The following is a 15,210-nucleotide window of genomic DNA, read 5'->3' as shown; positions in this document are numbered from 1 at the left end:
ATGGAAGGTTAAGATTGCCCCAATCAACAATATCACGTCCTTACGCTATTCTATTTTTAATTTTTTTTCTATAAACTATTTTGGCACCAAATTTTTACGTCCATTCCTCTATTAAACTCACACTAGCTAAAAATATAAAAAAAATATTTTCAATAAAATAAAATGACCAAAATACCCTTAAAAGTTTCAAAAGGGTATTTTAATCATTATATTTTATCGAAAAATTATTTTTAATATTTTTTTATAAGTGCATCCCAATGAGAAGATGGCACATACTAAATTTTATATTTATACAATTTGTATAAAAAAAAACTAAAAATAAAATATTGAGACGTCAGATCTAAGATCAAATGGTGAGTAACTCTCTTGATCAAAATTGGACAGCTGGATAATAAGAGAAGGATAAAACTTCTATGCTGTAGGAGAAACATAGAAACAGGGTGCATACATGTTATAATCCATCATTGCTAAAAGAATCAACACTCGATAAATCAAAGAGTAGAGGCTCAGATTCACCCAAGTCGCTCAAACCCCGCAAGGTGCCAGGTCGAATAACCCTAAAGTCATGCAAATCCGAACTCCGAACAAAGTTCGAAATCCCTATATATTTTTCTATGGAGACTCAGTTGTCTGACTCAGCCTTTAACTCGAGCCCCGGACCCCGGTAAGTCCACGCCTCAACCCAATTTTATAAGCATTGCTGTAAAGATCATGTCACATACAAACAATATACTGCAGGTATCAAGGTTCAACTTTCTTCATTTATTTATCAAATTCCCAACTTATCAAACAAATTAATAAATGATTATATACCACAACACTATTTATTTTTTATACAAAAAAGTCACAATCACTCTTAGGAATTGGATGTAAAATCCAATAGATTGATGTATATTATATAACCATTCAAAAAAAAAAAATTCTTATTGTCAACTTTAATATCCAATCACTGACATCTCAAACCACCCAATTTTACATCTAACGATCAATAATGATAGTGACCTCCTTATATTGAAAGTAAATGGCCTTGTTATATATATTTCCTTTTACATTGTTATATGAAAAAGTATCTCGTCCACATCTTTTCTATGCTTGTAAAAATAAAGTCAAATTTCCAAAAATAGTAACAAAATAAAGGCACCCCTCATAGCTTACTTTGAAGGCGAACCGGCCAACATATCACTAAAGCCCCATTTATTATCCTTAGGAAACCTACAATTTCTCTAACTGATATTGATCCAAGTTATCCCTCACAATAACCAAATAAATCAAGATAAAACAAAAATGGCATTGTTCAAACACAAAGTAGGAGAAAAAAAGAAAAAACACTGTAGTTTTAGGCTGGGACCTTGGATGTTTCGGCCTTGGGTATGGCAAGCTCTGCAAAAACAGGGCTATCGATCCCAACTCCCATAGCATGTAACCCATTGTCGACGTATGTGACTGTACCTGTAATGGCTGAGGCCAAGGGCGATACCAAGAAAGCAGCAGCATTTCCAACCTCATCTGCAAAAGCAGAGTTCCAAATCCTCATTTCCCTTCTTCTTTACAAGGTTTTTATTATTTTCTTTCATTTTCAATTTTCTGAAATTGCTTTTTAAGCAGCAAAAAAAGAGGATTTATCTCATCTTCACAATATAACTCATAAAGGTTCAAATTGATCTACCAAGCTAAACTACACAGAAATATTTGAGAGAGTGAACTTGCAAGCAACTGATCATTTCCCCAAAACTTTCAATCTATACTAGAAAACCTGAAAGCACAAGCATGTTGTGTTTTTACTGTGAACTTTACTTTGATCAATTACCTGCGAATAACTCTTTCTGCAATGGGGCATTTACTGCAGAGTACTCAATCATCCTGTCAATGAATCCGATGGCTTTTGCAGCACGACTTCCCAATGGACCTGTAAAAAATAAATCCACAATGAAAATATCTTCACATAGCAGCTACTATAATGACATGTTCAATAAGGCATGCCAAATGCACTAGACACATCTTGATATGCAAGACAATCACATAATAAAAATATGAAAAAAATAATTCGTAAACTATAAATTGACCAAAATACCCCCAAAAATTTTGCATCATTCTGATTTGTAGAAAAAAAACGAAAAATGAAACACCACCAGACAACTGTGACCGTGCGATGAAGTTTGAATGGTGATGAAAGTAAACGAAATCATATATATCTATAAGGTTGCAACGTTAAACAATCCAATTAAAGTGCATCTCCAAATTTTATCTTAACATGTAATTTTGGTATAAAACATTATTAGAAATATCTGAAAATCTATTTTTATATCTAGTTATAAAGTTTTAAACTCAAAAAGTGGCTAAAATCTAGTAGATATATAAATATATGAAAATCTTGAAAATGGACAGTCTAGATAATGTGTTGCAAGATGTACTATTTTCGGGACTCGAAATTCTTTTTTTTGTTCATATTCATACATCTAGATGTTGAGATGATCGATTGCAGGGTTTTCAACATTAAAACAACTTTTTCCGATAGATTTTTGACGCACATCTGTAATTCTACATTTTAAGGTTGCAACGTTATATAAACTTTTTCCTATATATACATATGGGAAAGCTTTCTATGTTCCCCTACAACATAGAAGTTCTATCCTCCTCCTTATCAACCCGTTCATTTTTTAATGGAGGGCTAAGATCACCCCAATCACAATGTCACATCTCCACACTGTTTTATATTTAAATGTTTTTCTATAAATTGTTTTGACACCAAATTTTGGACGTTCATTCCTCTATTAAACTCGTCCTAACAAAATATATATATATATATATATATATATATATATATATATATATATATATATATATATATATATATATATATATATATAAAAATTGATAAAATAAAATGACCAAAATACCTCTGAAAGTTTCAAGGGGTATTTTGGTTATTATTTTTTATCGAAAAATTATTGTTAATATTTTTTTAGGTGCGCCCCAATGAGAAGATGGCGCATACCAAATTTCATATTCAAAAAATTTGTATTAAAAAAAACTAAAAATAAAAACTTTGAGACGTCGGATCTTAAGATCAAACGGCGAGTGGCTCTCTTGATAAAAATGGATGGCTGGATGGTAAGGGGAGGATAGAACTTCTATCTTGTAGGGGGAACATAGAAAGCTTTCCCTATATATATAGAGCCTAAGCTCTAAACAATCAAATTAAAGCCTACCTTCAAATAGTGTCGAGAAATGTGGTTTCAATACTGGAAGCTCTGTGATAGCCTTAAAATATATTTTCATCTTTATTTATAAATTTTAAAGCTTCAAAAATAATGTAGATCGACATATCTATGAAAACTTGAAAATTGACTGTCCAAAAATGCTTTACAAAATACACCATTTCGAAAACTTAATATCCATTTTTTTTCTCATGTCCATGTATCTTGATGTCGAGATGATCAATTTGAGGATATTTGGGCATCAAAACAACATCTTCTAGTGAAATTTTTGAGGTAAGCTCAAATTTGATTGTTTAGAGCCTCAGCTCTATATAAACTTTTCCCTATATATATATATATGAAAAACACTACGCAATGCCTATAGGCGAAAATGAACAGTGATTTCGCCTACCTTCATCACCATCCAAACTTCATCACACGGTCACAATTGTCCGGTAATATTTCAATTTTCATTTTTTTTTCTACAAATCGGAATGATCTGAAATTTCGAGTGTGTATTCATCAAAAATAGGAGCTTCTAATAAAATATAAAAAAAATAATTTCCAAAATATAAATTGACCAAAATACCCCTAAAATTTTACAGGGGTATTTTGGTCAATTTATATTTTACGAAATATGTTTTTCATATTTTTATTAGATACGCCTTAGTAAGATGCACACACGCTCCAAATTTTAAATCATTTCGATTTATAGAAAAAAAAAAATTGAAACACTATCGGACAATCGTGACCGTGCGATGAACTTTTGACGGTCATGAGTATAGGCGAAATCATTGTTCATTTTCGCCTATAGGCGTTGGGAAGGCTTTTCCTATATATATATATATATAGAGAGAGAGAGAACTATGGCTCTAACTAATCAAACTAGAACCTACCTTAAAAATTTCACTAGAAAAGGTTGTTTTGATGCACAAATGGATCATTTCAACATCAAGATGCATGGACATGACAAAAAAAATGGATTTCAAGTTTTGGAAATAGGGTATTTTATAATGCTTTCGTGGACCGTCAATTTTCAGGATTGTCAAGTTTTTATAAATATGCTCTATCTACGCTACTTTTGAAGCTTTAAGCTTATAAATAAAGATGAACATATATTTTAAGGCTATCACAAAGATTTCAGCCCATGGGTTGACCACTACAGTATCAGCCAATGTCGATCTAACAGGCACGACCTTGTTTCATATTTGAATTTTCATTTTTTTTTCTACAAATTCATATCACTTGAAAATTTAAACGTCGATTCTAATCATCAAGGCGGATCTAATAAAAATATTCAAAAATAATTCAAAAAATATAAACTGATCAAAATACCCCCGAAACTTTTCAGGGGTATTTTGGTTAATTTATATTTTTTGAATCATTTTTTTAATATTTATTTAATTCTAATATTTTTTAAAATAGTTGCTCAAAATTTCAAGTGATTTGAATTTGTATAAAAAAAATAAAAATTCAAATACGAAATGAGGTCGTGACTATTGGATTGGACCCAGATTCAATCTGGGCCATTGGTTGACACTGTAGCTATCAGCCCATGGGTTGACAGGATCTTTTCCCATATATATATATATATATATATATATATATATATATATATATATATATATATATATATATATATATATATATATATATATATATATATATATATATATATATATATATATATATATATATTATAAAGCCAAGGCTCTAAACAATCAAATTAGAGCACACCTCAAAAACTTCATTAGAAGAGATTGTTTTGATGCCCACATATCCTCCAATTGATCATCTTGAGGTCTTGCATGTGTGTGCATGAGGTCTTGTATGAAATTCTTAAAGATCAACCTCTTTTTTTTCTTTTGGATCTGTATTTGTGAGAGAGAGGTCTTGAACACTTGAAGGATATGGAGAGAGAGAGAGAAAGAGAATGAGAGAAGGCCCTTGCATCGAATACTTGGAAGTCATCTTTTTCTTTTACTTCTTCTTACATGTAAAGAGGAAGAGAGAGAGAGAGAGGTCGCACATCAAAGAGTTGGAGTCTATCTTCTTCTTCTTCTTCTCATATGCAGAGAAAGCACATGAACCCGAGAGAGAGAGAGAAAGAATGACAATATCAAGCCTTATTTTTGTTTGGGTGGATTTGAATTTTTTAAAAAAAAAATTCAAGTTTTTTGAAGGGATCACACTAGGTGGACGTTCAAACTGCTGAGGCGCCTTCTTTAGGCATGCCCACCCAGACCACACCGCCTAGGCAGTGTGTAGGACAGGCCACCTAGGCGGCCGAATTTTCGCTCATTAAATCAACGTAAGGCAAACTTCAAATCGTGTCAGAAGATGTTTTACTATTGGAGATTTTTGTGATAGCATGGAAACTTATTTTCATCTCCAATAATAATGTAGATCAAGTAGATCTATTAACGCTTGAAAAGCTTGAAAAATGACGTTCCAGAAATGCATTACAAGACGCATTATTTTCAAGACTTGAAATCTATTTTGTCTCATGTCCATACATCTTGAAGTTGAGATGATCGATTTGGGGACTTTTGATCTTATTAAAAGGTATTGCCCTTGATAAAGAAAAATGGAAGAACAAGATTCATGTAGCCGACTCCAATTAATTGTGATAAGACTCAGATGACGATGATAATGACCTATTATAACATATAATAAAATACTATTATATATTATTATATTATTGTGATACACATAATTAATATATGCCACTGTTATTTTATAATACTATCATTAATAATTTTTATTAATAATATTATATTACTAGTATTATTATATTATAATAATATTAATATTTATTATTCTTGTATCATAAAGTATTTTCAGATTAATAATATTATTGTATAATCATCAATTGAATTATATATTATAAATTCTTTTGTGCATACACAAAGTCAGGTTTTGGATAAGCCAACGTTTTTTTACTGTGTACCCATATTTTTCCCTCTTTTTTGCTTACACAACATGATTATGCGTCCAAAAAAATTGCCAAACATGTTTTTGTGCAAAATATCCTCGGTATACAAAACATGATTTTGCATACCCTAGGGGCTAGGATACAAACAACCCATAATCTTTACAATTAAGCTGCCCTCATCTCATTTTTTTACTTGTTTTTATTTTGTTTTTTTATACAAATAGTGACCATAAATGGGGTGGTAGCAATAGGGTGTACCTGCAGAAATTGTGTTTACTCTAATGTTGCGGCGCCTTCCAGCTTCAAATGCAAGTACCTGCATAGCATTAGCCGAGTCAACAGAAGTCTTTAATTTTTGTTCTTTTCTTATTTTGTCAAATTTCAGCAGAAATGATTCCCACCATCGGTCATTATAAAAAAATCTTGGACAAATAGGCCAATTATGGATTTAACATTTCCAAATTTTAAATCCGTTACTTTGTTCTACTTGCTGAATTAGGAACTCAAAACCTCCAATCCATTTTCGTTCTCTCCTTTCTAAACTTTCAACCTTGTCTCCTTTATATATTTCTAAACCAAGAATGAACTAAAGAACTTACTCTTGTATCACTCTCAAGCGCGGCTTTTGCAGAACTCATACCCCCACCGTATCTGCTCATCAATTGCATACCAGACAAACATGTTAGAAAAGTTATAAAGGTTCAAAAAATGAGAATTTTAATTATTAAAACAAAAAGGATGGTAAACTTTTACTATATAGTGCAAAACTTAGGAAGAGAACAGCAAGCATACCCAGGAATGATTCTTTCAGAAGCAATGTAAGTGAGGGATATAGAAGAACCGCCTGCACCATAATTTAATTTTGATTAGTAGAGCTCTCTTGCAGTAAAAAGGGAAACATTATTTACTCTGTTCTGAATATCCTATTAAGCATGAATTTTATGGGTCTTACAGATTGGGCTTAGTACAAGGTTTAACTCCAAGCCCACCAACCCACAAGAAACAAGTCAGATTCCAGTGACTGAACGTGTTTTCATTAAAGTGGGTATGCTAGAATAGAACGTTGATGCTAGTGAAACAGCCCCTTTGCCCCTGCCACCAAACCAAGACGCTGATCCCCAAACCAATTGGCTTTGACGATCCTCCCTCCCTCAAACCAATTAGCTTTGACGACTCTCTCACTCTCTTCATCTCTGTTACATCACTTATCTTAACCAACGGCAGACATGGAAGTTGGAAGCCTCAAATTTTGAGATCTTAAAACTATGATTGTGCCAATTCACATAAAAGAAAAAATAAATAAATAAGAAAAAATGAGAACTTGTGTGCATTCCATAAAAAAAAATGGCAGTTAATCAGTGAGGATACAGATGGGCACTTGCCTGGCTTTATGATGGGCAAAAAGTATTTCAGCAGAGAAACAAAGGAGTAGCTTGAAGCAGAAAGGGCTGCTAGATATCCTTTCCTCGATGTCTCCAACAGTGGTTTGCTAACCTATTCATGGCAACTGCTTTGTAAACCAAGGAGCAAATGAATTGAAATATCAGACAGCAGGAACAGTTACAGAGATACTATACCTCTGGTCCATTGGCAAGTGAATGGACAAGGATATCAATACTCCCAAAATCTTGTTTAACGAGTTCAGCTACTTCCTTCAAATGTGTCGAAAGTCATAATTGTCAAAACCCGAAGGTATGAATATTGAAAATATTTAATGTCCTTAAGAGAAGAGTTGATACGATAAGCAAACAAATAGGAGAAAACTTTAACAACATTGATTAGTTTGACCCACCAATTTGGTAAAGTATGATTTGCCATTGGTGGTGGTAACAATCAGATAAATGCCAAAATTATGATAATTTCCACTCAAATGGGGAAGTTCTTACGTCTTATATCAACATTTCTTGAAGTGTTTGCAAAGTTATGAGCACAGGAAGCCACAAGTATCACAAAACATGAACAGCACTCAAGTTTGCCAAAATAATATTAAAAGAGGCACAAAAATTACCTGAACAGTCCAGTTTGAGAATCCAGCATATCTTTTGTTTGATTTTACCTGCAAGAACAAAACAGCGACATGCAGCTTAAATGAGATTAGCTAAATAGTCTTTTTATCCGCAAGTCAAACTAAAAACCATCATTCATTCAGGGCACAAGGTACATAGAAGTACATGATCAAATGGACAATGGAAACCTTCACCACTTGAGTTAATTTTAACTTTTGAAAAATTACATATATGGAATAAGGGTGTGCATCAGGTAGCTATGGAAGAAGCACATAGATGACGATATATAGTCAGCAAAGCAAAGAAATAAAAGAGCCCGACAGTTAGGGTCATCACCATCCAATGAAATGATGGACAGTGATGGAGTGAGTTATAACCACCATGGGCTTCATGTCACTTTCCAGTGGGCACCCGCTCCTTCCCGCCACCAACTATCAGTCCATTGGATGGTGATGGTCCTAATGGACAATGGCATTCATAGTCCTCAGGATTACAGTATGTTTCCCCTATGTTAACATAAGAACCAAGGTAGTTGAATATTACATCTTCAGGAACATCCTCAAGATTGTCAAAGGCTGCATCTAATGGATAGACCTTGGTTATCTCCATCAGAGAACCATTCGGTAACCTGTAATATCAAACCAGTCAACTATTGGATTTCCTAAACCATGGCATTCCAACTCAGCTTTATACAGGAAATAAGAATAAGAACTTTTCTCAACCAAGTCTATCCTGGGCGAACTAATTCAGAGTAGAGTTCTTACACACGTGATTCATCAAACTTCCCTCGTTTAAAGCTAGTTTCAAAGATTTTCATTACCTGCACAAGAAAAGAGATAAGCAATCAACTTTCATAAAAAGTGAAAAAAAGAGAAGGCGAATCAAGAAACAAACATTGAGAGGAGTTTCCCATAAGCCGGAGTCATGCTTAGGCTGACATACCGGTACCCAGGTGCCAATAATGATCTCAGCACCAGCAGCAGCTAGGCATTTTGCTATTGCCCAACCATAACCATTATCATCAGCCACTCCAGCAATAAAGGCTTTTTTCCCTGATTATAGATGTCAATAAATGACTGCAACCATCACTATAAAACAAAATCAATCGAAAAAGAAAAAAGAAAAACATAGTACGATCCGAAAAGCATCACCTACACAATATTGGCAAAGTTGGACATCTCATACAGCCTCATATCTGATGATCAACATTTTACTTTCTTTGCCTTTTTATAAATACTGCATATCCTTAATACCCCCATTTTTTTGTGCAATCCCAGATCATGCCAAATTTTTTTTATTTTTTAGATGAGAAGATATTCTTTAAAAAAAAAAAAACACAGAAGGAAAATTGATGAGAAGCCCCATTCCTGTTGAACAATCTAACAAGAACCAACATGGAGAGAACCCCTCGATACAATTGGAAGACAAAGAATGTGCACTCCATACAAACAGAAGCAAGACAAATTAAGCATAGCCCCGTAGCTGATAGTCAGCAAAACGCCCTAAACATGCAGAATAGAGGAGGAATGCCAATGTCTGAGTTTCCTATAATCTACTCTAAGCTATACACACCTCTAGCAAGCAACAACCAACATAAATCATCTTCTATTTAGGAGCAAAAGAGAATACGGGTCTTCATCTTTAAACATATACAAACCAGACCAACAAAATTGTTTTGCCGCAAATCGCCTTGTGAGAAGAAAACTTGACGCCCCTAAGGATTCAACCATTCAGGAACTTCAAAATTCTCCGCGGAAATGGAAGAGGATTTTGAATGCTCTTCTCTCTTGCCCAACTCCCAAAAACCCTTGGTGAATAAACTATTCCATATTTCACTTTCTCAATTGGTCATGAACAACAAACAATGAACCACCCATTGTTCGGTTCCACCTCACAGAATGCAATGTCCTCCTTAATCAGACAAAGTGGACATTTGATTCATCACAAAGGTCTTTCTCTGTTTCTTAAGCATTATGAAAGTGTTTCTCTTTCTCTTCATTTAAGATATTCACCTAGAAGTAAAGGATGTTTCCCTGGAACTAAACGCATGAAACAAATTGATGCAAAGCAACTCTTAGAAGAGCTTTGCATGATGAGAGGTCCTTGATTTTTTGAACTTGCATACCTCCACAACTTTTTCATTTCTAATAATGGTAATGGCAAAGCGATCTTCTCCAGAGCCCACAAGGGCATATTTTCTGTTGTGTAAATCTAGAAAGCCGTTTGCCCTGTTTCCTCCAACTATTGTCCACAGTAAGGCCTGATTGACCCCCACCCCTCCTAAATTCAAGCATGCACGTGGTTAGCCATTTCTCAGCAAAACCTAACAATCGATCAATTGATGAGGAGAGCTGTCACTGCTAATCGCTGTTATCTATCCAAAGAAGTTGAAGAACCATAGCCACCTTTTTCTACACTGCCAGTTGTCTACATAAATTAGCGCTAGGTTTCTACAAGATTTCAATTGACTGTTGGTCACCCTCGACTCCATTGAACAGTTGTTTACAGCTCTCTATTCAAACCCCTACCAGGCAATTCCTGAAGAACAGTATTCCTTGCCACTCTATGGGTCATTTGGCAGGAAAGAAACTCCAGAAAGTCTTGGGCAACCAAGAGGATGGCCAATGCCACAGCTGACTATCCAATAGATATCACCATCTCTGGGACTTGAAATTTCAAAGGCGTCAAATCTCTATGAGCCACATACTTCAGATCCAATTCGGTCAACATTCTCACTTTCAGACCTTTGAGAAGGTCGATAGTCAATAGATCTCACCATCTCTTGGACTGGAAATTTCAAAGGCATCAAATCTCTATGAGCCACATACTTCAGATCCAATTGGGTCAACATTCTCACTTTCAGACATTTGAGAAGGTCGCAATCTACCTTTTGGATTCCCCCAAGTCCGGGTGTCACCAAATGAACTTAGATGGGTGCTCCCTTGATAACCCAGGTCACTGTGGACATGGGGCTATTTTAGAAACTCACAGGGGAACACCCCATCTAGTTTCTCGAGATACCTTGGACGGGGGGATTCTTCTCAGACTGAAACAAATGCCATTCTTAGGGAATGAAGAGACTTGATCCATCTTGGGGAGATTATATTTGGTGGAAGGAGATTCCAAAAATGTGATCCTTTGGGCCATGAGTAAGGCCCCTTGTCCTTGGAGATTATCTAAACTTTTTATCGCATATTTCAATTGTGCAAGCCTCTTCTAGTTGACTTCTTTCATATTTGGCACGAGGCCAATGGAACAGCTGACACTTTGGCAAAAGAAGGGGCAAATCTCGGGTTACATTAATCCACCACTTAGCTTCTTCTTTTTTAAAGAAAAGGTTGACTTACCACTTAGCTTTTTGTTTTTCTACTTTTGGCATTTCTTCTATGAGCTCTATCTTTTCCCTCTACTATTCATTGATAAATCCTTTTTTTTTCTCTTCCCACTACTCTCTCTCTCTCTCTCTCTCTCTCTCTCTCTCTCTCTCTCTCTCTCTCTCCCCACACGCACACTTTTTTGTTTCTCTACCTCCTTTCTCTTCATATCTCCTTTTCCTCTATTTTCTTTCTGTATGTTTTAATTGTACACTGGTCCAAGTACAGGCCCTACATTTTCTGCCCAAAATAGGCCTTTTTGTCTTTTTGAATATCTGAAATACATACATTTTGTACCAATGTTCGAGACCTCGGATTAAACACAGGCACCGCCCGAGCAGAGTAACTCAAGCAAGTCTTAGTGGACTTGCCAAAGTAAGCATACAAGACAAAAAACACCTAAAAAATAAAAAATGATTAAAATAAAAATAGTAAAAATAAGGGAAACTAAAAATAATATTAGACTTCCAAATAAGATGGAAAAAATATAAATTATGGATTTAAAAATTTGATTTATGGCTAGTGACATTTCAAAAAATTTAAAAAAGGAGGAAAATTAAAAAATAGGGCATACATCAAGAAAAACTCACAAATCATCATAAAAAAAAAATTAAAACTACATCTAAAATATTTATACATTGATATTACAATTTAACATGATTTTTATCATTTCTTTTGTTATAACCTGGTGTTTTATCCGAGTATTGGGCTTGCCAAGAAGCCAAGTTCGACAAACTAGGCCGAGACTGAGTCAACTCGGTCCAGTCCCTGACACTGATTACACTGTTTTGTGTGCCCAACCTGTGGGTGCCTCATCCCACCCCTTGTGGGATAATTTTGTAAATATATTTATATAGTAATTTATTAATTTCAAGAAAATTGATGCTGAGCAAAGATCAGATAGTCCCTTAGGACACTAGCAAAAATCCCACATATCCAGTCCTTTGAGGAATGATGTTGCATTGAATAAATACATACCAAAAGTTTTGACATCTGAACCAAGCATTCAGATGTAAGACTACCTTGAGTCCATGACTATAAACACTCTCAAGCAATGTATCAAGAGTTCCTCCTCTACTCAACAATCCACAGAAGCAGCCAAATCCAAAAGTGTTCCAGAGACCACAAGATGAATACATTAGCTCAATGAAGAGCCATGGTCACTGGGCCAACTAAAGAGTGATTAGAATCTCTGTGAAGAAGGCCAATCTCTACACCCACTATCCCTTTAAAAACAACGAGTCCAGCTCTAAGCCTAATGACAAATGAGAAGTCGATAACCCTAATATTAGAAATCGCCGATGACCACACCCCTCAAACCCTTAGTACAATCCCTTTCTTCTGCCATCTATCATCTCATATCCTCAAATCCTTTACCAGCCCCACTACCAAGCACCATGAGTACTCCACTCAAGAATAGATGTGGATGCATCAAGGATCACTATCATAGCTGTTGTCTTAGAGCAAACTGGACTAACATTAAATTTTGTGAAATATGTGAATCTATTGATAAAACAACGGAAAACATGATAGAGTGAATGAATCAAGGATCTTATCCGGAATTATTAACCAATAAAAAACAACTGGTTATATTCAAATACAAATTAATTCCATTCACATAACAATATAATTTTTTAGAGAAATAATAATAAAGAGGATTGCCATCAATCAACATTTGCGTACAGAATTAATGCTCTTCAAGGTGATGCAAAAATTATTTGTGAATCTCTATGAACATCTAATATGACCACAAATACCTTGACTCCCAAACTCTAAATAGAACCTAATCTAGAAACTAAATCGTCAGCCAAAAGGAAAAACATATCCCATTCATTCGGTAATTGATAGCTCATTCAACGCGAAACTAACGAGGGTGGCTTATTTCCTTGCCTTCCAAATGCCTAACTACGAGAACATTGCATTGTTGACATGTAACCTAATAATGCACATCGCGTTATTGTCCACAATCAAAGCAAGGACCAATAACTAATCCCAAGTTTCCAATACCTTTGTAATCATCTCGCTATAACCTCCAAAACATTCTTAGACCACTTCCTCTGACCATTCTTTGTCATTCTCAAATGCCATCATAAAATTCCCCAAACTATGTTGACCTAAATGATTTCCACGGAATCCCACCCCTTATACATGATACTTAGAGCTATAAATGGTTTATCAGTAGCTCACAGCACATATATTGCCCAACAAACCAACAAAGAGAATGAGCATTATTCAGAAGAAGCAAAATTACCAATAAAACATTCTTCAAGAAAAATGGAGAGGTATTGAATGATGAATTTTACCATAACACAAGAATTGCAGAGAAGTATTGTTGCCTTTAGAAGAAAAAAGAGAAAGGGAAGATTTAATTACCATATAAAACAGAACATCATAATAGATAAAATCCAGTAAATATCATATTACAAAAAATCAAGAGGGAAAATGCATAAAAAGAATGCAAACTATCAATAAAAAAAAAAGGACAGTACCTCTCAGATCAATGCTTAAACCCGAAGCTGCTCCATTGTCGCTCATGCCAGACATAGCCTTCGTCACAGCTTTAACTGATCGGGAAGCCTGTGTTCTGATGCTTTGATAAAATGGACGCACTGATGAGACAAATTCCGAGCTTCTAAGCTCACTGTGAGTTATTCTTTTGGAATCAACAAGAGCAGCTCCTGCTCTGGCTTTGCTGAAACCTCTAGAAGGGACATAAGGCCTAACCCTAGCAATTTGAAGCCCTGAAGCAGTTGCAGCAGCCATTGTAGACTCGTTGCAAGAAATTGCAGAAGTAACGGCAAATGAAAGCCTGAAACACAACAAAATCTGGTACTATTACTTAACACTTCAAAAATGTATAAAATGCAATCTACTACGTCTTAAATCTAAAGAATTTATCTTTCATCACTATACAAGCAGAAGCATGAAATAAGAACCATTTTGGAAAGAGATTGAAGCATTTACTCTGAGTAGTCGCTGAATTAGAAGGAAAGTTACAGAATAACTAAATGAGAGTATTTTACATCACATTATTTACTCAAAAGTCTCTATATTGATGTAAAAAGGGCAAAAGAAAACTAAGAAAATAGTATTTTGCCAATAATCTGAAGCCATCAGTCATCATTTCACAGAAAGCTTACCTCTGCAACGAATCAGTCTCGTGATTAGGGTTTCTCCTAAAGTTCCATTAAAAATAGGTGAAGTTTGAGGTTCTCTTGTTGTTAACGCCGGGCTTTTGTCCCTTTCTAGTTATTCACGAAGTAAAAGAAATTTGAACTCGGCGACGAAACCGAAGCCCTTTCTCTCTCTAAAAAAAAGCTTTGGTAAGATCGAACCGGTATGTGTGAAACCAGGCCTTGCCTCTCTACAGAGAAGTGCAGGGTTTTTACTTCTTAGAGAGAGAAAATCGGAGAAGATGAATCATGAAAGTTGGACTACTAAAGAAGAGAGAGAAAGTAAGGGAGGGAGTGAGAGGGCATTTATGTCACAGAAACCAAATGCGGAGGTGCGTGGCGTTTGGCGATGGTTTGCTGAACCAGTTCGAAAAAGGACTAAAATACCCCAATAACTTTGATAAATAGCAGAAACAGCCAACATCTTCTCATGAATGTGAAGATCATTTTGTTTCATGCGTGCTGGACCACGTTTTTTATGTAATGCTGTCTTAAGGTACGAAGCGTCTCTCTTAATGCTGGAGG

General features: G+C 35.0%; 1 protein-coding gene across 1 annotated transcript; it reads right to left on the bottom strand.

Moving 5' to 3' along the window:
* Positions 1 to 1,011: 1,011 nt before the first annotated feature.
* On the bottom strand, positions 1,012 to 15,000 carry MOD1 (NAD(P)-binding Rossmann-fold superfamily protein). Its single transcript, XM_006849947.4, has 13 exons — positions 14,653 to 15,000; positions 14,002 to 14,321; positions 9,081 to 9,190; positions 8,903 to 8,958; positions 8,682 to 8,766; positions 8,141 to 8,188; positions 7,710 to 7,784; positions 7,515 to 7,626; positions 6,925 to 6,976; positions 6,732 to 6,783; positions 6,391 to 6,448; positions 1,808 to 1,906; positions 1,012 to 1,506 (listed from the first exon to the last, which is right to left on the bottom strand). The coding sequence occupies exons 2-13, from the start codon at positions 14,273 to 14,275 to the stop codon at positions 1,337 to 1,339; spliced, it is 1,191 nt and encodes a 396-aa protein (XP_006850010.1). The 5' UTR covers positions 14,276 to 14,321; positions 14,653 to 15,000; the 3' UTR covers positions 1,012 to 1,336.
* Positions 15,001 to 15,210: the final 210 nt, after the last annotated feature.

This window comes from Amborella trichopoda, chromosome 3 (assembly GCF_054954075.1).
Source record: "Amborella trichopoda isolate Santa Cruz 75 chromosome 3, AtrichopodaSantaCruz75HAP2 v2.0, whole genome shotgun sequence".
Classification (NCBI taxonomy): domain Eukaryota; kingdom Viridiplantae; phylum Streptophyta; class Magnoliopsida; order Amborellales; family Amborellaceae; genus Amborella; species Amborella trichopoda.
Note: the sequence above shows the minus strand (reverse complement) of the source record. Positions and strands in the feature narration are given on the sequence as shown.

Excerpts from the sequence above, each read along its gene's own strand:
- MOD1 (XM_006849947.4), bottom strand. The coding sequence starts at position 14,275 with ATGGCTGCTGCAACTGCTTCAGGGCTTCAAATTGCTAGGGTTAGGCCT. Across the intron at positions 8,959-9,080 it reads TTATTGGCACCTGGGTACCG|GTAATGAAAATCTTTGAAAC; the intron begins GTATGTCAGCCT and ends TTTCTTGTGCAG. Across the intron at positions 6,784-6,924 it reads TCTGAAAGAATCATTCCTGG|ATACGGTGGGGGTATGAGTT; the intron begins GTATGCTTGCTG and ends ATTGATGAGCAG.